The sequence below is a fragment of the Natator depressus genome, chromosome 6 (assembly GCF_965152275.1).
Source record: "Natator depressus isolate rNatDep1 chromosome 6, rNatDep2.hap1, whole genome shotgun sequence".
Lineage (NCBI taxonomy): Eukaryota > Metazoa > Chordata > Testudines > Cheloniidae > Natator > Natator depressus.
The window spans coordinates 16,597,245-16,622,200 of record NC_134239.1 but is presented as its reverse complement, the minus strand read 5'-3'; the positions used below and the strand labels follow the sequence as shown (position 1 = coordinate 16,622,200).

At 54.5% G+C, this 24,956-nt stretch overlaps 1 protein-coding gene across 5 annotated transcripts in view; it reads left to right on the top strand.

Moving 5' to 3' along the window:
• SYT7 (synaptotagmin 7) overlaps positions 1 to 24,956 on the top strand; it is a 166,080-nt gene that overhangs the window by 70,593 nt on the left and 70,531 nt on the right. For all 5 annotated transcript variants that reach the window (XM_074954645.1, XM_074954646.1, XM_074954644.1 and 2 more), the window contains exons 2-3: positions 10,929 to 11,032; positions 24,056 to 24,135. In XM_074954645.1, the coding sequence (XP_074810746.1) occupies positions 10,929 to 11,032; positions 24,056 to 24,135 (184 nt within the window). The remainder of the gene's footprint in view (positions 1 to 10,928; positions 11,033 to 24,055; positions 24,136 to 24,956) is intronic.

The window sequence follows — 24,956 nt, the reverse complement described above, 5'->3', positions numbered from 1 at the left end:
TGGCCGTGCTGCCCTCCAAAGTCTGCTAACCGAAAGCATTCTGTGCCATCAGCAAGATTGGCTGCCTTAATATTCAACTCCCGTTCCAAATCATTAATAAACCTCCTGGACACGGGTCCTCATCCTGGTCCATGGGGCACCCGGCTCTGAATTCCTGCTCGCTACAGTGGTGGTGCATTGTGTGTGTGATGGCAGGGTAATACCATGCCCTAGGTGGGTCGTTAGCAGTGGGGATTGTCCCTGGGCTCTCTCCATCTTAAGGTGTGAGCCTCAACTGCTTGAGCTAAAACACCTGCCTCAGTCAGCTTAGCCTGCAGTGGGCTCATCAATCTCTGTGTCACAGCCACTACCAGAAGAGGACAAAAGTGCCACACTTTGTGGGTCACGGTAGGGCCTAGAGGGACCCCATTGTGCTAGCTGCTGCACAGACACAGAGTGAGAGACCATCCCTATGAACAGAGGAATAGCGATGATCCCCATTGTACAGATGGGAAGCTTAGGCACAGAGAGATTGAGTGACTTGACCAAGGTCCCACAGGGAGTCTGTGGCAGAGCTGGGAAGTGAAAGCAGGTTTCCTGAGCCCTGTCTGGTGCCTTAACCACTAGACCAGCCTTCCTTGATGAGAACTGGCCATTTATTTTTCCTTTGGGGCCTGATCCACTGTGCAGTGACGTCAATGGGTGTCTTTCCATTAATGTAACAGCTCCTTTTTTCTGACCTCAGCTTGCGTTAAATCCATGCTAGGCCTTTAAACTCTCACCCCTGGCCCCCTGAGCTTCCCAGCCATGTCCTGAACGTGAATGATGTTGCCACCTGCTCCTCCCTTCGGCACTGTCCTAGGAGGGTCCTGGCAGGTTACAGCTCCAGCAGCCAGGCTGTCTTGTCCGTAGCATACCACACTCAACTAGGTCCTTTACAATAATCACCAGTGCTTCCTGTTATCCCTGTGTGTTGTCCTTAGGCAGTGCAAAGTATATTCCTGGCCCCAGGAATTTCACCACAGACATTGATGAAAGGCCTGCAGACCTGTAATATAATAATAACCTCCCCCCCCCCACCCCCACGCCGAAGTAATAAATATCTCCCCTCCAGCTGAGCGCTAGGGGAGGGCGTCTGCTGGGGCTCAGCCACACCTGTGCAGAGGATGGGACTGATCCGTCCCTCCCCAGCCAGCGGCTGGAAGCTGAAGCTTGACAAACTCAGGTTAGACACATGCAGATTTTTAACCCGGGAGACTGGGAGTGGGTAGTGAATCATGGGAACAACTTGCCTTGGGACATGGGGCTCAAAGTCCTTAAAGCAAAATGGGGGCATCTCTCTAGTTCAGCCAGGAGCTATAGGCTTGAGATGGGAATTTCTGGTGAAACTCTCTGGCCTCTGTGATGCAGAGGTCAGATTCAATGGTCAGAACGAGCCCCAGAGGGAAGTGCACAAGTGCAGTGGAGGGCAGGTATGTGGGGCTGTAACAAGGCAGCCCACTCGTTTAAGTGCCAGGAGGCCCTGGGCCAGACAACACTGTTAATTAGCCCTGCCCTGCTACACTTGTGTTGGGTGTCGGACTCAGGAGGAAGCGGTAGAGAGTTGGCTGGAGAGGACAGCAGAGGCCTGGGATGGGGAGCACAAGGCTGGCAGAGGATAGGAGACTCCAGGTCAGGATCTGGGAGTGGCTGCTCAGGAGAGGGTAGAGAATAACCCAGAGGAGCTCAGGAGGGGCTGAGGAGGGAGATGGAAAGGACCCAGGCAGGGTGAAAGCTGAACCCAGAGGGTGGGCAGAAGAGTGCCTGGATCAGAGGAGAGAAGACAGACCCCTGGGGAAGCGGGGGCTGGGCTATGGTGGAGACTAAGGCAAAGACTTTGTGTTGTGTGTGATGGGACGTGATGCCCTGAGTGGGATGGACTTTTGTTCAGAGAAAAAAGACACTGCAGCAAGTCACCTCTGTGGCAAGAGGAGGCTGAAGATCACTGTGGGGAAACTGAGGCAGAGTGCAACAGTGCTGGGTCTTCCTGTGAGTGGGGCACTCCAGGATGGAGTCTTGGGACCGGGACATTGATTGCAGTCAGGGGACAGGTGTAGCGAAGGGCAGGAATTTGTCCCTTTGCAGTTTTCAAACCTGGGTATCTCAGCAGAACTCCAGTCCAGCTCCTGCTTACACTCGGGCAACTCAGCCAGGCATTTGAGCCCCTAACAGACGCTGCTGATGGATGCTACCGATGCCCAGCTGTGGGATTCCAAGGCCACATTTGAAAATCAGCCCTGGCCCATCTGTACTAATTTTCCCCCTCTGTTTCCGGCACTGATGTGTACGTCTCCGGTTGGTCCATGCCAGCATCACCCTTCGCATCCTTGTTTAGAGAGGGACCTGGGGCTGGCTGCTCTCCAGTGCACTGGGAGAGTGGCTGTTTTGAATGATAAATTATGCCTTTTTGTGAGCAGCTCAGTGACTTTGTTCCTCGGCTCCTTCCGAGCCCTGCAACAAACGCCAGCCGTCCCCAGTGATTTATGAATGGGACTCAGCTTACAGCTGTGGGGCGTTTCCCTTCGCAGGCCCCACTTCTGAGTGCCAGGAAGAATGACCCCATTGGGCTGGAGTTTGTGCTGCTGTCCCTCTGCACAGCAGCGAGTCATTAAAGTGTCGCCTGGTGAAACTCCCTGTGGCTGTTTTAAGAGACCCAAAAGTGTGGGGACAAAGCTGTCACCAGGGAAGATATTCGTCAGATTTTGTTTTAGGGCTCCGATCACTCAAAACCCAGCTTTACTTATAAACTCCAAGCCTTGCGGGAGGAAGAGAGCTACTGACCTGACTTTCACTAGTGTCAAGTACCCCAGAGACCCTATTGGAGTCAATGCAGATAGATTAATAGATTTTACATCCAGAAAAGACCATCTAGTCTGACTTCCTGTGAGTCACAGACCATGGAATGTCCCCCAGTAATTCCAACTTCTGGCTCATAACCACTGGTTGAGCTGAAGTATGTCTTGTACCCAGTTTTGAGGTAAAGACTTTGAATAATGGAGAATCCCCCACCTCTCTCAGAAAGCTGAGCCAATGGTTCCTAACCCAGATTCCAGTGTGACTTAGTTTAGCCTCCGCGTCCACTGGCTTTGATGTCCAAATAAGGCCCAGAGCGATGAGATCTAGCTGTGACACTGATGCTGCTGGTTTGGTGAGCCGGGCAAGTCACTTCAATCTCTCTCTGCCTCTGGTTCCCCATCCGTAAAATGGGGAGAATAATTCTTGCCTGTGGGGCTGTGATGCTCATGTGGGATCTTTGGGGCGTGTTCTAGGAATGCAACGTCTGTTACTGGTCGGACGTTTCCTTCAGCTAAAGCTTCCCCCTCACCTGTGATGCGTTAGAAGAAACGTTCCTTGGGGAGGAAAGCTGGGAGCATTTGCAAAGCTGCGCAGCCCGTTGGCCCCCTGCCGTTTGCACCCGAGTCTCACCTGGGAGCATCCCTGTTTCATTGTGCACTTGCACAGCATCTTCCTCTAAGAACCTCAAAGCACAGGAAGTCTCTTCAGGGAGATGGGGGAGTAGCATTGTAATAGGGGTCACTCGCTCTCGACTGAAATGCAGCCACCTCAGGAGTGGGAAAAGGCAGCTGTTTCTCCGCAGCATTACAGTGTGAGAGTCAGGAGGTGGAAAAGAATCTTCTATCCTGGGCATCTTGACCCCCAACAGGTTTTAGGGGGTCACTAATAACCCTCCATTTCTTTATCATAGAATCATAGAATATCAGGGTTGGAAGGGATCTCAGGAGGTCATCTAGTCCAACCCCCTGCTCAAAGCAGGACCGATCCCCGACTAAATCATCCCAGCCAGGGCTTTGTCAAGCCTGATCTTAAAAACTTCTAGGGAAGGAGATTCCACCACCTCCCTAGGTAACGCATTCCAGTGTTTCACCACCCTCATAGTAAAAAAGTTTTTCCTAATATCCAACCTAAATCTCCCCCACTGCAACTTGAGACCATTACTCCTTGTTCTGTCATCTGCTACCACTGAGAACAGTCTAGATCCATCCTCTTTGGAACCCCCTTTCAGGTAGTTGAAAGCAGCTATCAAATCCCCCCTCATTCTTCTCTTCTGAACACTAAACATCCCCAGTTCCCTCAGCCTCTCCTCATAAGTCATGTGTTCCAGTCCCCTAATCATTTTTGTTGCCTTCCGCTGGACTCTTTCCAATTTTTCCACATCCTTCTTGTAGTGTAGGGCCCAAAACTGGACACAGTACTCCAGATGAGGCCTCACCAATGTCGAATAGAGGGGAATGATCACGTCCCTCGATCTGCTGGCAATGCCCCTACTTATACATCCCAAAATGCCATTGGCCTTCTTGGCAACAAGGGCACACTGTTGACTCATATCCAACTTCTCGTCCACTGTAACCCCTAGGTCCTTTTCTGCAGAACTGCTGCCAAGCCAAGCGGTCCCTAGTCTGTAGCGGTGCATTGGATTCTTCCGTCCTAAGTGCAGGACCCCGCACTTATCCTTATTGAACCTCATCAGATTTCTTTTGGCCCAATCCTCCAATTTGTCTAGGTCCCTCTGTATCCTATCCCTACCCTCCAGCATATCTACCTCTCCTTCCAGTTTAGTGTCATCTGCAAACTTGCTGAGGGTGCAATCCACACCATCCTCCAGATCATTTATGAAGATATTGAACAAAACCGGCCCCAGGACCGACCCCTGGGGCACTCCACTTGATACCGGCTGCCAACTAGATATGGAGCCATTGATCACTACCCGTCAATCTAGCCAGCCCGACAATCTAGCCAGCTTTCTATCCACCTTATAGTCCATTCATCCAGCCCATACTTCTTTAACTTGCTGGCAAGAATACTGTGGGAGACTGTGTCAAAAGCTTTGCTAGATGGCTAGATGGGGGCAGAGGAGAACAGTCCTGAAACTTTTTGTGTTGTAGCCTGGAGTCACAGTATGGAAAAGGTTGAGAATCTCTGTTCCAGGGGGTTGTAACTGCAAGGAAACAGAGTTCTCTTCTCTTCCCTGACAGGTTTCAGAGTAACAGCCGTGTTAGTCTGTATTCGCAAAAGGAAAAGGAGTACTTGTGGCACCTTAGAGACTAACCAATTTATTTGAGCATAAGCTGCTCAAATAAATTGGTTAGTCTCTAAGGTGCCACAAGTACTCCTTCTCTTCCCTGAGGTTCCTATACCATGCTCATCGGCGTGTCCGAGGGAGTGCCTTCCAATCGGGCGTTACCCAGCGTGACTAACCTGTCCTGTGTGGTGGGGTTTTTCCATGTGCTCGTTGCTCTGTATTTATGTCAGAGAAAGCAAAGGCAAAGAAACACGCCTGGCACTTGGAGCAGAAGCTGCGGGAGGTTTGGGATGGTCCTTAATTCCTGGGGGAGTTCATTCCCTGGGCTGGGACTGGCCCCCAGGAAAGCTCTGTCTCCTGCACAGAGGAGCTTTACCCTGATTGGGGAGAGTTTGTTTGGCGTTGGAATTTGGCCAGGACTTGGGGGCTCTTCCCGGCATGTTTCTGTAGAGGAGCTTTAGTGACCGCAAGAGGCCAGGACACTGACCTTTACTCCTCCCGCTGATCTGATTTCACCATGGGGTAACTCCCCTGAGAAGTCCCTGTAGCTGCATCACTAATCGGTTTGGCCCAGTACCTCCAGCAACACAGATTCCCCTAGCATCGTGCTGGGACTTCAGCTCACAACAGACTCCAAGAGGAAAGTGTCACGTTCTGCATCGCCAGCCAGCAGCACTGCCTCCGGCAGCCCGCCACTGCTCCAGGGGCCTGTCTAGCCACACTCTGGCATCTGACTGTCTGAGGTCTCCTGATCAAGCATTGACCCAGCTCATCCCGGCTGTGCCTGGGAGAGCCAACCGGCCCGCCATGCAAGGTGTCATATCCCCAGGCTGTCTTTTCACCTGGCTGTGGAGGCGCGATGCAGCAGACAGACACAGGGGCGGGTGAGCGAACACCAGAGAGATGTGTGGTTGTGCAAGCGGAGAACACACTGAGATACAGCAGGAGCAGCCTGACTGCTCTGCATCCTCCTTGCAGACCTGCCTGGCGGGTGTCCTACCCCTGGTCCCTCCTCCACGAATGTGACTATCTGATCCTGCGGCTCAGCCCTGGCCAGCTCTGGAATCTGGCATGCCCCTAGGAAACCTGCAGCATCCCAGAGTCTGACGACTTGCAGGGCGTCATGGCTCTGTATTACTGAGATCATTTCCCTTTGTGTTCTCGCCATTGGGTCGGAGGAGGCAAGGTGACGTAAGGGCTAGTCTCAGGCTCTGTGTCTGATCTGAGGCTGGGAGGAATCTCTGTCCGTGTTCCTGCTGATCGTCCCCTATGGGAGCAGAGGGGGCTGTGCCAGTGACTGGCTCCCCCACCCCTGCCGAGCACGCTAAGCAAGCGCAGGCTTCCCCATCTTGCCACTGCCTTAGCAGACAAATTACACAGGGCGGCTCCCCTGCTGCCGGCAGCCCCACTCCCTCTCGGGGCTGAGGAGTGTAGTTTGCAGCGTGGGTCTGCAGGTGGGTGGGAGCAGGGGAGCAGGAGCCTGGAGAATGGGGTGCTGGTGAGGGTGGAGCCCCCCACTCTGCGATGGCCCATGGGTGACCAACCCCATAGACACCCCCAGTCAGTGGGAGGCTCAGGGTCACCCTATATGACAAAGCCCGAGACAGAGCTCTGAGGTGGGTCTCATGGGATAGCCCAGAGCGGAGCTGATGTTTGGCTGGACCTCAGGAGCCAGCTCCTAAGAGTGGCATGCGTATGGCTCCCTGAATTATTGATAGACTATTATTACAGCGATTAATTATTCATGAGCATTGATTATTATTTAGACAGCACCCGACGTGTGCGTTACTAGGCCGCAGAATGACCTCCCCGAGAAAGTGCTCTGACCTCTCCCCTCTGTCACTCAGGGCGTCTGAACACAGGACAAGGCGTGGGCAAGGGGCTGCAGGGAGCAACCCTCAATGGGGGGGGCGAGAGAGGTGTGGCTCCAGCTGTGCTTGTGTGCCAAATCCTGTAGCCTGTAGTCAACCCAGAAGCCCAGCTCCTATCAACAGGAGCTTTCCTGCGTCGGCACTCCGCGAGTCGGCCCTGCAAGGCTGGGACCGTCGGTCAGTATCATGGCCGGGGGGCTACACGTGTAACGCTCTCCGTTTCACACACCCGCACGCACAGAGAGCTGTGGCCCCAGCCTGGCTCGCTAGCAGGCACCCAGCTGGGATTTGTGTGCGGTGCCACCTGGGTTTCTTGTTGTAGGATGTGGGCTCCCAGTTAGCGTGGATGCCCAGGTCTTTCTCGCTCTCTCTTGTCAGCATCGATCCCTCAGTGTTGGGCTGGCACCCTGCTGGGCCCAGGCAGCCTTTCCCCACGATGGGAATGTCAATCACCCAATGTGGGAGGACCATCAAGAGGAGACCTGGAGTACAGGGCCCTTTGCTGTAAGGTCGCTGGCTCACACAGGCCCCCAGGTCTGGGGAGACTGAACGGCTGAGAGGATGTGGAATGGGGTGCAGAGCCTCCACCCCCAGGTCCCTGCTTCCAGTCAGGCCTACGCTTATAGCAGAGGGTCAGGGTTCCACTAAGGGCACTGTGGCAACTGGCCCTTCTGTTGGCAGAGACCCCCTCTGACATGGGTCAGGGATTCTGCCCTCCTCATCCCTGCTGGAGCTGGTCCTGCTCTGAGGCCAGGCTAGCTAGGGGGGCAGTCAGGGGCGTGTGCGTCGCTGTGGCCCATACTGTAGACCTTGCCTGGGGGGAGAGAAATGTCTGACTTTGGGCCTGGGCGTCCTTCCAGCCTCTTCTCCCAGCCCCGCCTCCACTTGCAGACGTTTCCTAAAGGGGAAGCAATAAGGGAGATAATAGAAGGGTTGAGGAGACAGGGAGAATCCGGCTTTCAGGCTTGAGTAAACAAAGGTGACTCATTCCCCAAAGCCAACGTTCAGGGAGAGCCCAGACAACACAGCCGAGTAGTCAGGCCCATTTGCAATGAGACTGGAGTGATGCAGCGCAGATACGCAGATACCGTGGCGGGCCTCCCCTGGGATGTATTGTCACTTAGGGGAATGCACCATGACCAGCAATGAAATTAATAGGACCGATTCCTGCCTGGTGTAAATCCACTGCACTAGAGGTGACTCACCTAGCAGCACAGGGTCTGCCAAATACCAGGCAGCAGTGCCTCTAGCCAGCTGTGCTGTGTCCAGCAGCGCTCAGTTCCACGTGCTTCCCCCCGAATGGACGGCTGCGCACTAACGTGCCCATAGCGGAGGGCTCTTCCTAGCACCAGGCCATTAGTGGAGAGCCTGGGTCTTGAAACAGGAGGGATTGGGTTCCCAGCACTTGCTGTGGGGAGCTGGCTCTTCCTCCTCGTTTTCCAGCTGCTAAGTTACCATTTAAAAAGCTAACAATACATGAAATACTTCCTGAATGGGACTCTTCCATGTGAATAAGGGCAACAGTTGTATGATCATCAATGGGGGAGGGGAGGCGGAGCTAGGGGATGGCCAGTGGGAGGGGAGCAGGTTCGCATGATCTTTACTGGGTGGGGAAGTGCCCATGAGACTCGTTCAAGGATAGAATGTGACGTCTCTCACGATATATTTGTATCACAGTTGGTGTAACTGAGGAGATGCTTAATATTCATAAACATGTCTAATCCTTTTGGGAGTCTACTAAGCTCTTGTCCTTCCTGACATCTTGTGGCAAGGAGTTCCACAGGTTAATTACACTTTGTGGAGAAAGGTATTTACTTTTGTTAGCTTTAGATGTCTTGCCTTTTAACTGAATTGGATCTGCCCTTGTCAAGGCAAGTGAGAGCACCGACTTTATCTTGTCTGTATTCATCATTTTATAGACCTCTGGCACGTCCTTTCTTATTCACCTCCTCTCTAAACCAAACAGTCCTAATCCTTGTAATCTCTATGCACATGGAAGTTTTTCTATGCATAGGATCATTTCCATTGTCCTTCTCTGGATCACTTCTATTTCTGCTATATCCTTTTTGAAGGGTCTAGATGCTGTATTGTTCAGTGATAGATGACTACGAATGAGGTGGGTAGATAGATCACCCAGAGCAGCACACAGTATTCAAGGTGAGCGCACATCACTGATCTACAGAACGGCATTAGAATAGCTGCATTTTCATACTCTATTTTTTTTTATCCCTTTCCTGCCTAAACATCTTGTTTGCAATTCTGCCTGCCTGCCACTGTGCACTGAGAGGTTCCTATTGAAACGGCTATGATGGTACCTTTTTCCTGAGTGGTTATGGTTAATTTAGAGCTCATCACGGGGTAGGAGTAGTTCAAAATATTCCTTCCAACATGCATTATCCTGCACTCATAGCCCATTGCTTTGCCCTAATCTCCTAGATGCACTGAACCCTTCCTTCTGCTAGTATTCACTCAATTAAATCCGTGCCATGGCAGCTGCAAATTTTGCTGCTTCACTTTTCAGCCAGGCGTCCTACCAACGCATGGGACATTGAAGCACGACACCGTTAGCCATGTCAGAAAGGGGGCGTTCGTGCCTGCCCTTTGCTTTCAGTCTTTAACCCAGTTTCTAATCCAGGACAGTTTACCTTGCACCCTGTGATGACTTAATTTCCTTAAAACATCTCGTGATGTGCTTGGTCACAACTCTTTTGAAAGCCCATCAGCCATGCCTCCCTTATATACTAGTTCAGTCGTCCTCAACCTTTTCCACACTCTCCTTCTGTCTAGCCAGCCCCCTCCTGCTGTTTAGAAATATGGGAAGGGCAGGTTGACTACAACACCCTGTTACCTATTGATGACACATACACCGTCAGGCCCAGAATCTCTGCGTTAGTTAGTTGACTCCTTCAGAGAATTCCAGTAGATTGGAGAGGCACGTAATTCAAGCTGCCCAGGGATGAACTGCCCCATTGTACTTTGTCAGCCATGTCCCTGCAGGCTGGCACATTTTAGAAAATAAACAGATCAAATGACGGAGTGTTTCCTCACTATCATGCCTTGTATGCAATGCATGGTGTCTGGCTTGGAGATGGGCTATCCCACTGCAATGTGATCTACTCAGTGGACCGTACCTAGAGAGGAGGTTCGATATATCTTGCTACAATGTCTTGTGAGATCCACGAACAAGCAGGGCCCTTGGCTTGGCCTGACGCCTGACGTAGTCTGTGGTGCTGTATGTGGATGTGTGTAGCCGAGATTGGAAACTCTCTGGGCAGGGGCTGTTCTCAGGGAGTGTTTTTAGAGTGCCCATCACTCTGGGAGACTGATCTGGACTGGAATGCAGGTGCTGCCCAAATACACTAACTAATTGTGACCCGATGGCTCTGATATGCAAACTGCATTCTGTCTGGGTTAGGATGGACCAACTCTCATTGCTGGGCATTCTGTGTAGCACCGTGTCTGGGTGGCTCTTGGTGTCGGCTGTCCCATGCCGCTCCCTCTGTCTGGGCGAGGATGGGGGGATCTCGCTGTCGGGTGTCCTATGCTTCTGGATGCATGCCTGGGTAGGTGTTTGGTGTAACACCTTATTCCCTGAGGCCACAGCAGGATGGCCCTGAGGGGGTCTACCTTACCATCAGGTGTCAGAGTGGAATGGCCACCATACTGGGACATGGGCCATGGTGCCAGAGTTCAAGTGCTGCAAGGTGGGGGTGGGTCCATGTGCTCCCATGTGTGGCTGGTGACCTGTCCAGTCTCTGTCTGATCAACCACATGGCTGCTGCCATCCTCAGCACTCTGCCCGTGTTGCCTGTCTTTCTCCCCAAAGGCTGAGCTTTCCGCAGTAGCCGTGCCTGGGACCATCCTGCAGGGACTGTGTCGGGGGGGTTGGCTCAGGACAGACCAGACCAGTGGGAGCTTTGTGTCCCTCCCTTGCCAGCCCTGTTCTGCCCGCTCTCCCCCTCGCCAAGGGGCCTGACCCTGTGGTTTCCTCTTGCCAGGAGTGCCCTCCCGCGATGTCCTCCTGGTCTCAGCCATCATCACCGTCAGCCTTAGCGTCACCATCGTCCTGTGCGGGATCTGCCAGTGGTGCCAGCGCAAACTGGTAAGTGCCGTGACTCGGTGGTGGGGGGCCCTGCTACCCTGCTTGGGTTAGGAACAGCTAGGGGGTAAGGCTGCCGGGTGGCACACAGTATACTCGCCGAGGTACGCCACTCGGGGCACGGCATGGGCAATCCACTCTGCAGCAGCGTCATCCACGACCGTGGGGAACGAGAGCAGTATGAGACACAGGGCAGGGAAACCAGGGCAGTCTGGAGAGGAGCAGCCGCCCAGGGCCAGGGCTCGGCCAAAGAGGACCAGGGTCCAGCAGAGTCGCTGGTTTAAAGCAGAGAGGGAGTTCAAGGGAGCGTCTCCTGAATGAGGAGTGTCACGCCCCAGAGCAGAGACTCCACAGTCCCTGGCGATTCCTCACCTGTAATGGCGGGACCCCAACCCAGCCCCTCACCAGAGCACAAGGATTGGACCCCCCGGGTGGGACCCTCCCACCCCGAAGACCCCCCCCCCTCCACCCGTGCTGACCAAAGGGCAATGTGGCTCCCCCCCCAACCTTATCTGCTGCAGCTTCCTTCACCTCTGAACCACATCTTAGAATATAGCACAACCAGCAGGCCCCCTGCCCACCCCCCACAGAACGTGGGGCAGCCCCAAATTCAGAGCGGGCACCCCCAAATTCAGAGCAGTCACTAAGGGAGGGATCTTGCTGCTAGAAACCTGGGTGCCGTGCAGTGCTGTTGCTGACATGGTTGGCTGGCTCGACCAGGTGCAACACCTGGCAGTTTCCTTTCTTTACATTTCTCTCTCTCTGTCCTTCTTCCCACCTTGGATCAAGCCATGGGTCTAGCAAGATCCTTCTCCCAGCTGTACCTGAATTCTTCAGAGGAAGGCCAGTCCTTCCCAGAATGCAGGGAGGAGGGGCGGGAATGCTTTCCTGGCCCATGCAATGGTGCGCTTGGGTTCTGAAACATGACAATGTGATCCCCTGCCTTAACTGGTATAGACATGTTCCCACTGATGGGAGTGATCATCTTCACACACACACACATCCTGCAGAGAGGCCAGCAGTAGGGAAATCTATAGTCCCCCTGCCTGGAGGAGGCCAGAAGGGTCAGAGCACTGAGCAGGGACCAGCCCCGGCTCCTCTCAGGCCCCACTTTGCCCCACTGGGTTTTCCTTTAAAGACAGGGAAAGCAATCGAGACCAAAGGAAAGAGCCGAGCCTGGAGGTCAGGCTTCTCTGAGCCCCACACCACACTTACGTCCTGCACAAGGCCAGCATGCGTGGGGGTCGAAATTCCCCACCAGGCACACAGCTGACCAGGAGAAGATATTGGCCAGGCATCAGCGGAGCCCAGCTAGCCTGTCTTACGCTCCAGTGCAAACAGACTTTGGTCACACCTGCCGCACCCTGCACTGGCTGGAGAGGCTAGGATGACCAGGTGTCCGGTTTTCGACTGGAACACCCGGTCGAAAAGGGACCCGGCGGCTCTGGTCAGCACCTCTGGCCAGGCTGTTAAAAGTCTGGTTGGCGGTGCTGCGGCGCGAAGGCAGGCTAGTCCCTACCTGTCCTGGGGCACCATGCTGCACCCCGGAAGCAGACAGCAGGTCTGGGTCCTGGGGGGGGAGAGGTCACGGGGCTCCACGTGCTGCCCGAGCACCAGCTCTGCACTCCCATTGACCAGGACTCGTGGCCAATGGGAGCTGGGCGGGGGGGCGGTGACTGCGGGCGAGAGCGGCATGTAGAGCCTCCTGCTCCCCACCCCACCCCTCCGCCTAGGATCCAGACCTGCTGCCACTTCCAGGGCATGCACAGCCCCCTACGCTGCGCTGCTGACCGGGAGCCAACCAAGGTAAGCCTGCACCCCAACCCTGAGCCCCAACCCCTGACCCGTTCCTGAGCCGCCCCCAATCTGGAACCCCCTCCTGCACCCCAGACAACTCATCCCCGGCCCCACCTCAGAGCCCGCGACCCCAGCCCAGACTTCTCACCCGCCCTGCACCACAACCCCCTGCCCCAGCCCAGAGCTCCCTCCCACACCCTGAACCCCTCATCCCCGGCCCCACCCCAGAGCCCGCACCCACTCCTGCACCCCAACCCCCTGCCTCAACCTGCAGCGCCCTCCCACACTCGAAATCCCTCAACCCCACCCCTCAGCCCGGAGCCCCCTCCTCCACCCCAAACCCCTCATCGCCAACCCCACCCCAGAGTCTGCACCCCCAGCCGGAGCCCTCACCCCCTCCCACAGGCCAACTCCCTGTCCCAGCCCAGAGCCCCCTCCCACACCCTGAACCCCTCATCCCCAGCCCCACCCCAGAGCCTGCACCCCCCGCCGGAGCCCTCACCCCCTCCCACACCCTAACCCTCTGCCCCAGCCCAGTGAAAGTGAGGAAGGGTGGGGAAAGCGAGCCACCGAGGAAGAGGGAATGTAGTGAGCGGGGGTGGGGCCTCGGGGCAGTCTGGGGATGTATATATACCTGGGGCAGGGGGTGTCACCTCCTGAGTCCTGCAAAGTCTGGTATGTGGCACCAGCAGCTGGCCGTTGGCTATGTTCTGCCTGCTGATGAAGTCAGGGCTCTCACTGGCTCAGGGCTTGGATCTGAAGAATCAAAGGCTCTGCCCTCAGTTCACCCTAGCACTCACCTAATACCTCGCAGAGCCCCCTTCCCCTGAACAGTGTAGGAGGCGAGGTTGGGAGGTGCTATTTGGATAATTCGTACTCATGGGACTTTCTTCAGTTCCATGTGCCAGCTGCTGAGAGCCACTGTGCCCCTGGTGGAGGATGGGCAGGTATCCTGGGGCAGAGTTAAGGTGATTGCCAGAAATTTAATCATGCAGTTCCTGAGTTTGGAGAGTTTTTAAAACACCTGTAACTTTCCCCTAATGTTATTTTACAGGGCACTTTATTCTCAGACTTAATTCTGGTCTAACAAAACTTAATCTCAGGGTATAAGATGTTTCATTTAGACACACACCAATGCTGCTTTTTATGCCTCTTGAAACTGAAAACTGTCAAGGCTTGATTTTCCACCTTCCCATTTCTAAGAACACACTTGCCTGTCTGAGAAGTAGCAGCTCTTCCATTCACCTCTGTTTGGGGTAGCAGTTGTTTCCTTAATTTGGAATCTCAGCAAGATCCTTTACTTATTAATCCATTCAGATTGTTAATTCGATAGCAGAGAGACAAAATGTAACGGTCCGAACAGCAGCCCTCGCTTTCCCCAGCAGAAAGACAGTTGCTTGTTATGAAAATCAACCGCAGCCAAATAAATCTAATTGGGCTCATGGGGTGTTGGGGAACAGGAACAAACTGGGGTATGAGAGTGGGGGTTACAATGCTCCCTTTTCTGTGTAAACAAAACTGCACAAGCTTTGAATAAGGGGGGGTACTGGAGGCACAGCATGAGGCGTAAGAGGAGGAATTGGGGTACAGGGCAGAGGAGTTTAATTAGGGGTGCACAATGAGATGTAGACGGAGACACACTGGGGTATGCAGTGAGAGGCATAAAGGAAGTAATTTGGGGAGCACAGTGGGAGGTGTAAGGGGAGCCACTTAGGGCATTAGTTTAACAGGTAGAAGAGCAGTCAGTTGGGATTCACAGGGGAGGTGCCACCCCTGGGTGTGTGGGCAGGCTGGTGTCCGGGGCCCCTGGAGTCCCACCCCGCAGTGACAGTTGTGCAGCCCTGAGAGGCGTTTGCTGAGTAAGGCTCCGTGGTGGCGGCTGCAGCTTTTATTTTGCTCTTTCGGAGATGTGATAATTAAATGTTTGGGTGAAAATGTGTGTGCTACATAAAGGGAAGTTTTCAAAATAAATATATATATTGGAGATGCACGGTAATGAGCTGGCCCCTCTCCTGCTCCGCCCTGGCTCTGCATTGGCATGAGCAGCCCGGGGGGAGGCAGGCTGCACGGCACTGCTGCGTTATGCCCGAATGGTGGTAAAGAATGGACCTGCGGGCCCCCCCTGCCCTGCGGCCCCCACCCACCCCGGTCCCCCACAATGCCCTGTGGCCCCTTCCTACCCACAGTGCCCTGTGGCCCCCACCCGCCCTAATTCCCCACAGTGCCCTCCTGGCCAGGATTCAGTAGCACGTTGTCTTTCGTTTCCTTCCTCCATGAAGCCTCTCTGTGCACGGCTGAGATTGGAAAGTGGGTCAAGTGCTCCGAAGGCGGCTATTTTTGATTCTTTTTCACTCTCCAAACAAACACCACGCTAGAAATAATATCACCTCCCCATTCCGCCTGCCGGGGCCCGAGAGGGCACGGCCGGGCACCGGGAACCATTAAAAAGCCATAGCATCTGTTCTTTAAAACTGGCGTTAAAAGGAGACAGCATCTGTCTTTCCAGAGGAACGTTCCTAGGAGCGTCTCCCTGCTGCACCTTCACACGCACAGGCAGCTCTCCTTCCCCAGCCCTCCGGCAGGTATCAACACGGCTCCTCCCCAGCTGCTCTCTGCCAGCTCTCTGGCTCTGCCACCCCACCGCCCAGATCCAGGCTGTTTGGCTTCCCGTGATTTATGGCTGGGGGAAGCTGGCATGTGGAATGTCGAGGAGGGCCGAGGATGTTTACATTCACAAACAAGGGAGTTAAGCAGCGATACTGCCACATTAATAAGTAAAGCCCTGCGGCCGGGAGCCAAATTAATAAACCAGGCAGCCTGGGAGGAAGTGAGATGAATTGAAGAGCTCCCCGTTCAGTGGTAACTGGGCCTGGGGCCAGGTTCAAAAACGCTTCAGCCAGCCGCACAAGAGAAACAAGGACTCGCTGGGAGGGGAAGGACAGCCCTGGCCGCTGCCTGGGCCCAGCTCTCCATGCTGCCTGAGGGTAACGAGAAGGGATAGAGAGCTAGCTGGCTGGCTCAGTGGGGTCAGGGAGCCGTGGAGTGCTCAGCTGCCTGGGGTGAAGGGTGGCTTCCTCGTCCTGAAGACTCTGCTGCTGTTCCCCCTCCCAACACCCTCCCTCCCTCAGAAGCGTCCTGTTCCCAGTACCCAGGCCAGCGCCCTGGAAGGTGACAGAGTTCTGTGACAGATCCGTGCCCAGCCAGCACTGAGGACCGAGGGAGGAAACCTCTCCCAAGGTCACAGAGCCACAGCCCCTAGCAGGTGCCCTCGGTAGGCCGAAGATCCATGCCAGGTGAGGAGAACCTCCTTGCACTCCCCAGCCGCCCACGTATCTACCTGTCTCTCATGAACCATAGTTACCCCCGTCTGCCAACCAGCCAGCCAGCCTCCTACCTGTCTGCCCTCCCTCACCCAGGCATCCAGCCCGCTCTGCTGAGAGAGCATTGTCTGGCCGGCAGCAAACAGGGCAGTGCCTCCCCTCCATCCAAGCCAGCGGAGATGCCGGAAGAGCTGGGCCAGCTCAGAAGTATCTCTGTGTTATAGCAGCAGCACCTGACCACTCGCTCTCCTCCCCTGCCTCGTCTACTCCAAGTCCTGTCTGGCGAAAGGGAAAGAGCCCTGGCAGGTCCACCAGCTTCTCCGGGGCTAAGGAAAGTTAATGCAGCCGCTGCTGCCATGTGCCACCTGTTGGGAGCCTCCCGTGGGGTCCAGGAGCAGCAGCTGATGAGGAGGGAAGGTCACAGCCGCCGCAGTCCGTCAGTCTGCATGCGCCGGGGAGCGCGGGCAGCACAGAATGCTAACAAGCGAGTCCGCTCTTCCAGCAGGCTAAATTTAGAAGCAAAAGCAAGAAGGTGAAACCCTCTCACCTCCTCCCCGAACGCAGCTGAAACATGCCCAGCCTGTCTGCAGCCAGCTGCCGGCTCACTCACTCCTGTAGTGCTGGCTTGTCAGGGAGGCTGGATCCAGAGACGCTGTGAGGGCCCCCCGGCCACTGGCTGTCTGGCTACTCTAATCGCAGCATCAAGGCCAGGGGATTGCCCTCCTGGTTCATGGCATGGCCCATATTTTCATCCTGAGATTGTCTCAGGGACACCTGCCCTCCCAGGTGCAACAGCCCTGTGCAACGCCAGCCTCCCCGCCACAGAGCAGTGACCCGAGGAAATGTATTGAATGTGTTTCTAGCTTCATTTAATGCGAATGAATAAGGAGGACAAAGAGCAGCAGCATTACCCGATGGTCCATGCACAAATGCTCCCCAGATCACAATTTTGGAACCTCTGGTATGACTTCTGTTCCATTTCCTGCAGCGCCCCCAGCTGGGAGAGGCTGGCACAGCAATAGCTGGGAGCTCCCCCACAGCCAGCACTCCAGTGTTGCTGTGTCCTCCAGGGGCTTGTGCCGGGTCTCCCTTTGCTCGCTGTGGCTGCTGAGCCAGTCCGAGCACACCTGGCAGATACCCCAGGGTAGGGTAGCTAACATGTGGTTGCCCTTCTGGTTCAGCACGCCTTCAGGCTCCTCCATGCCCCAGAGGTGAAATCAGAGCCCCCCACTCCCTACCCAAGAGCTGGACACAGGTTGTGAGTTCCCTGCCTCCTTGAAGAGGCGCTGGGCGTGGAAAGGACTGGGCTCGGGGGCAGGACCTGAGGAAAGGGTTGGGATGAAGGGGAGGAAGGAGGCCCGGGAGGGTGGAGAGTGGGGAGCCCTTCTCCCATCCTGCTGGCCAAGTTTGGGAAATCAAATTCCAATCTTGCCCTGTGACTTTGGCGGGACAAGTGCCAGGGAGCAGTGGCAGGAATTGGCCGTCACAGAGCGCCTCCGTTGCACTCCTGGCAAAGAACCCTCCACTTCACTTCCGCATGGATTAGGCTGCTGACTCCTCCTGTTGGGCTTGTGGCAGCTGGGCACAAGGTGTGACCTGCCCATCTGGTAGTCAGCAGGCCAGGCCAGGCCAGGATTACATGGGGATGCTAGCCAGAGAGAACCCCAGGGTCTGCCCCCGTCCAGCAGCCTGCCCAGAGCGTCCCCTTTCAGTTCACTGCAGCCCAGTCCCACCTGCCCCTGTGGAGAGAGATGCTGGATGTTGCAGCAGAGCGTGCCCTTTGGGAGAGCCTGGGGTGTGAGTGCCCTCTCCCCGCTGGTCAGTGCCCTGGCTGCAGCCTGCGGGCCTGCACTCCGGTAATGGGAGCCATTGCGCAAGGCTGCCTCGAGGGGAGGCATGAGGGTGGTTGTGCCTGTGTTCCTGGGGACCCAGGCTCCTGCCCTCAGAGACGCTCACCCCGCTCCACAATGCCCAGCTGCCCTCAGACCTTGGCAGATGGAGCAGTCACCTCTGTGGCCGAGGGAGCCAGGGGTTGGTCAGCTGGGCACTGTGTCTCCCCAGCACAATGAGCCAGAGCCCCAGCGGGCACATGGCAGTTGTTGGATCTGCACACGTTCACACCAGCTGGGGTGTAGCCCCGTCTCCCTGATACAGGGAGCAGGCTTGCCCAGCTCGAGTTTCCCAACAGAGCCAGCTATGTGGCTCACCAGCACTGACCGGTGAGCACCTGTCCAGCTCCTGCCAGGGAGAAGCTACTGCTGCAGAGACCAGCCTGTGCTGAAGCATTGGAGGAGTGAGCTGCTCCCCGCCCCTTACCTCAGCAGCTGGCTGACGGGGCCACCAGGCAGCTGCCTACTACCAGCCTGCCTGATGTGACAGGCCTGGCACTCTCACCCTCCCCATCGGCACAAGCGGACCCTGCCATGGCTGGCCTGATGCTGCTGGCCTGGGAGAGGTAGACGGAGCCCTGCCTCGCTCTGGCAGGGCAGCAAAGGCTCGGAGAACAGAGAGAGTTCAGAGAATGCAGGAGGATGGGGGAGAGGAGTGACACGGCTTCACCTCCAGCACAGGGATCTAGGTCCTTCATAGCCCGGCCCATGGCCTGACATGACTGAAGGGCTGAGAAGGAGGAGGAGGGCATGGAACAAAGGGGCAGAGAATTGGACAAAGGGGAGACACCTCATAGCCTGGCCCTGGGGGAATGGTAGGCTCAGCCGAGCGATGTAATGGGTTGGGGAGATAACAAGTAGGCTCTAGGATTTGTTATTATCTCTGTGCTAGTAGCTCTTAGAGGCCCCCCACCAAGCTTGCTGGCCCATTGCCAGGTGCTGCACAGACACAGAGTCAGAGTCAGCCCCTGGTCTGAAGAGCTTACAGCCTGAATGGACCCTGGGAGCGTCACAATCACCTTTTACAGATGGGGCACTGAGGCCCAGACCCTCAAAGCTGTTTAGGTTACTAACTCCCATGGGAGATGAAGTGACCTGCCCCACAGTCAGTCACACAGGGTGAAGAATTGAATCCAGATTTTCTGCTTCCCCATCCTGTGCCTTAAGCACAAGATCCAACTAGCTGGAGTCACAGCTGGTGATCTGCAGCCTTCCCGGGGCCCAGCAGGGGGCACTCTGACTGTGGGCATTGACCATGCAGTGGGTGCAGGCCAGCCATTCAGGTTCATCTCATCCCCACGCTGGTCTGCTGAGACGCCTTGCTCATCAGTGTCTGTGGAGGGGAGTTTTTTGCCCTTGACCAGGCACCGTGGCCCTGTGGTTATCCCACCCTTACTCAGTTTCCCTGTACCCTTGCCATTGAGGTGCCCACCAGTGATTGTCCCCAGCTGAACAGTTGCTTCACCCAGTCCCTGCTGTCTTATCTAAAAGCAGATGTGATGGGCAAAGGGCGAGGAAAGCGTGAAGGACAAAGTGGGTTAAGATAGAAAGGTGGCTAGATGCATACTGAGGAAAGGGAAGCCAGCCCACAATGGCTGTCCCGCCATATCAGATAAAAGAGCTCCTCTCGGCCTGCCCATCAGCAGCGATGCCATGTGTCTCGCTCAGCTCAGGAAGTGTGCACATCTGTCCTAGATTGGCACATAGGCCAGATTCAGCTGGAAGCAGATCCAGCTCCCATTGAATTCGGTGCAAGTTGCATCTCCTTTGACCTCCCCCAAAGACCCATCCCTTTGTAACCAAGGTAACCAGTTATCTCTTGTACCATCCACCCCAAATCATTTACATCTAACTCATGCTTCACTCCAGCTCTCAAGTATGAACAACAGCTAGACGTCTCTTGAAGTGCCCACTTCTAATCCTGCTGGGATGGTCATTAGGCTCCTTCATGGCTCTGTTCCCTTTTGCACCATCTCAGGGGCAGAGACCAGGATCTACCCCTATATTCTGCTACAGTCCTAAATGTGGTGTCAAGTTGGCACTGTACTTGGTTTTCAGCATTGCACTGGAAAGAACTACTCCACTGGCTTGAGCTTGAAACCTCCTTGGACGGGAACATTTTGATGAATGGAGTTCACTGGAGGCCGTGCTGACAGAGCCCCCACCCCCTTCACACCTGAGCAGTTCTGCTAATGGAGCCTGCGGACACTGCAGCCTGCTCTTGGAAGAGTCTGCGCCATTCTGGAACCTGTATGATTTAACGACAGAGCTTACGGGTGCCTGGAACGCAAGAGGTTCACAAGACAGTGTTTCCGCGTCCTGCAGGCCACTCCGGCTGTGTCTGTAACCTCCTCTAACCTGGACCTTTTGAACAATGGAGCTCAGAGATCTCATGAGCTGGGCCGGGGGTGTTTGCAGCCTTGTTGAACTGCAGCGGCTGGGCTGAGAGAGTGTGGCAGGCTTGGGAGCAGCTTAAACCCAAACTGGTTGGCTGATGAAGGTGACAGAGTCTCCAAGTTGTGCTGCTAGCAAAGACAGGAGCTCACCTGCTGAACCTTATGCTCTGCCAGCAGTTGTAGAGCTCTGGAGATGCTGAATTCAGCCTGATGTTGGCAAAAGTTATCAGCTCAGCTGGGTCCTGGCAAAGTTCTCCGAAGTTCAGACATTGGGGGAGTGCCCCAAGGGTCGGTCCTCGGGCCGGTTTTGTTCAATATCTTCATAAAGGATCTGGAGGATGGTGTGGATTGCACCCTCAGCAAGTTTGCAGATGACACTAAACTGGGAGGAGAGGTAGATACGCTGGAGGGTAGGGATAGGATCCAGAGGGCCCTAGACAAATTAGAGGATTGGTCCAAAAGAAAGCTGATGAGGTTCAACAAGGACAAGTGCAGAGTCCTGCACTTAGGACGGAAGACTCCCATGCACCGCTACAGACTAAGGACCGCATGGCTCGGCAGCAGTTCTGCAGAAAAGGACCTAGGGGTTACAGTGGACGAGAAGCTGGATATGAGTCAACAGTGTGCCATTGTTGCCAAGAAGGCCAATGGCATTTTGGGATGTATCAGTAGGGGCATTGCCAGCAGATCGAGGGACATGATCGTTCCCCTCTATTCGACATTGGTGAGACCTCATCTGGAGTACTGTGTCCAGTTTTGGGCCCCACACTACAAGAAGGATGTGGAAAAATTGGAAAGAGGCCAGCGGAAGGCAACAAAAATGATTAGGGGACTGGAACACATGACTTATGAGGAGAGGCTGAGGGAACTGGGGATGTTTAGTCTGCGGAACAGAAGAATGAGGGGGGATTTGATAGCTGCTTTCAACTACCTGAAAGGGGGTTCCAAAGAGGATGGATCTAGACTGTTCTCAGTGGTAGCAGATGACAGAACAAGGAATAATGGTCTCAAGTTGCAGTGGGGGAGGTTTAGGTTGGATATTAGGAAAAACTTTTTCACTAGGAGGGTGGTGAAACACTGGAATGCGTTACCTAGGGAGGTGGTGGAATCTCCTTCCTTAGAAGTTTTTAAGGTCAGGCTTGACAAAGCTCTGGCTGGGATGATTTAGTTGGGGATTGGTCCTGCTTTGAGCAGGGAGTTGGACTAGATGACCTCCTAAGGTCCCTTCCAACCCTGATATTCTGTGATTCTATGATTCTATGACATTTGTGGTGACTGGCTCCAAAGTTAACCACCTGGCCTTCTAAGGCACATTCAAGGACATGTGCTGTTGTGGAGGGCTCTTGGAGTTTCTAGGCCAAGCCATTTCTGGGGAGGTGCCTTCCCAAAAGTAACTCAGGAGGAAAACATCTCCATTTGCACCTCTTGTGACTGTCTGAATGACCTCCAGAAATCTCTCCTCTGCTGGGAGACCACACAGGAGAAAGCAGAAGCAGAACTGAGGTGTTTCTGAGGGACACAGAGGGAGATCAAGGGCTGAGGCTTAGGATGGAGAAAGCAAACCACAACCTAGCTATGAAGTCACTGCACTGCCTTGGCTCCATAAATGAGCCCCTTCCCCCCCCCCACTCCCCAGGGCAGCATTTCTCATGGTGATTAACAGGCTGTTTGTGATCCTCCCCAGGCTTTTTCTTAATTTGTGGGCAGATTACCCACAACTAACCGCAATGAACAATACATGTATGTGGCTGCCTGGAGAGCTCACAGGGACAGTGCAGGTGGGGTGAAAGGTCTAGGGGGAGAGAGCTGTCAGTCTGAGTCCATATTTCACATTGCTAGCCTACCCCTCCCCGGCCACGGAATCCCTTCCCCTACCCTGATCAGACTGGTCATTCTCCAACTCTCTGTTGTCCCCTCAATCCAGTCCTTCTTTCCAGATCCAAATTGCTGACTCCCCTGCCCACAAACACCCCAGCCTTATCCCACTGTCACCCCTGCCCTCAGTCCAGACCCAGATTCCTTCACACGCACATCTGCTGCTGTGCCACTCTCCATCGTCCCGCTCTGATCCAGATCCAAATTCTCTTCTGCTGTTCGTCGCCACCTTGACCTAGATCCAAATTCTCTCCTGCCCCATCCTGCTCTATCTGTGTGCCTGGAGCCAGCTCCCTTCCTCCCCTCTCCCCCCGCTGCTGTCCTGTTTTCTCCCACCCCTACATCCAGAGCTCCTGTTGGATCCAGAGCACCCCATGTGTTTGCTGCTCTCTCTTGTCCCCTCTCCCCCAGCCCCCGGCCAAGCATATTTCATGCAGCTGAGGCTTAAAAATACCCCTGGCGGCCTCTCACTTTTCTTAGATGGCTTCCCCCTAGAGCTGTGAGGGGGGGGCCCTTTACCTGCACCTCTGTGGGATGGTGTCATCTGCTAATTGTTTGCTAATCAGCATTAATTGTGCTCTTGTCTGCCCTGGAATCGCACAGCATGTTGAACCTGCCATCGGAAATCACTACCAAGTGGCCTTATTATCAAGCCCCAATTAGGAACAAATGCACATTTCATTATATTGTGACATGGGTTTTTTTTTTCTGTGAACTTAATTAATTAAAGTTCAATTAATCCTAAAATTGCTGTTCCTCCCCTGCTGCAGATGTGATGGGGCAGCGGAGAGGAAGGCCGGGTTTTGCTCTCTGTCATGCGTTCGTGAAGCAGAAGCAGTAGGGGGGCATAGGTCATCCAAACTAACTCCTTGGAAGTGCTCCATTGTGATGGCCAAGCAAGGAGCATTCTGGGGCATGCCTTTCCCATGATGCTCTTTCACTGTTTCAGATGTCTAGGGAAACACACCAGAAACATTAAGAGTTTGACCAATTTCAGGATTTTTCCAAGCAAAACCAGGTGGGCAGCTGAAGTGAATGACAAACTGGAAGCCACAAAAGAGCAAAAACTAAGTCAGAACACACCTGACAATCCGGGACATGAGACTTAATCATGGCCTCATCCAACGAACGTCCCCCAAAATCCAGCACCCATCTTCAGCTGCACATTCCCCTCACCCTGCAGACAGTGGGCTGATAGAGATGGCACCAGGGAAAGCTCTGGCTGGCCTCATGGGCAACCTGTTGGTTCAAGAATTAGTCACATTAAATAGACATTATTCAGGGTGGGGTGGGAGAGTTTGGGCACTTAAGTCACATGGTCTTGTTTCTTCTCCCTGATTAAATGACTGTTTTAAAACAGGTATCTGTCAGTGGGTGAGAGGATTGCTTTGTGTTTAGGGGACTTGACTAGGATGCTGGGGACCTCGGTTCAATTCTTGGCTCTACCACAGATTCCTTGTGGGACCTTGGGAAAGTCACTTGGCTACCATCACATTAGCCAGGAAAGCGTTTATGTCATAACCACAATGAGAGCCAGATGGATAGGGAGAACACTGATCTGCAGCAAATGAAACCTGTGAGTCTGATTACCGCTGGTACCTGGGGCTCACAGTGGGCAGACTGGCCTGAAAAAAATTAACAACCCCCAGACAATTCACAGGTTTTAGCACGAGCGAGCCTGTGTCCAAAAATTCAGTTGGAAACTTCTTGGCTCCGACCCCTTGACATATCTCCCTTCTTTTCCCATAGGGTAAACGTTATAAAAATTCCTTGGAGACGGTGGGGACCCCGGATTCCAGCCGAGGGCGCAGCGAAAAGAAAACCATCAAGTAGGTGCCACGGGACAGCGCGGGAAGGGATTAAAGCTTCAGGTGCTGCCCTGGAACGTGGTGTCTGCTCCACGCAGCTTCCCAGAAGCTGGGAACTCCTGAACCCCAAACACCCCCACACACTGCCCCCTGTACACCCTGCCCCCACACAGGCATGACAATCCGCCAACATCCGCATGTCCCTACACACTGCCCCATTCACCCTGCCCCCACACAGCCTTAACACCCCACCAACACCAGCACATCCCCACACTCTATGCTCCATACACCCTACCCCCACACCATATTGACAGTCCACCAACACCCACACATCCCCACAAACTGCGCCTGTACACACTGCCTCCACACAGCCACAACAATCCACCAACACCCGCACATCCCCACACACTGCACCCCATACACCGTGCCCCGACAGAGCTTTAACACCTCATCAACACCTGCACATCCCCACAGTCTATGCTCCATACAAACTGTCCACACAGTCATGACAGTCCAATACGTGCACATCCCCACACCCTGCCCCCACACAGCCATGACAATCCACCAACACCTGCACATCCCCGCACACTGTGCCCCATACACCGTGCCCCGACAGAGCTTTAACACCTCATCAACACCCAAACATCCCCACACACTGTGCCCCATACACCCCACCCCCATACAGACTCCACACCCCTGCAACACCCACACATTCCCACACACTGTACCCCATACATCCTGCCCCCACACAGCCAAGACAATCCACCAACACCCGCACCTCCCCATACTCCTTCAGTGTCCACAAACACATCCATAGACCCGGAAACTCTGAACATCCCCAC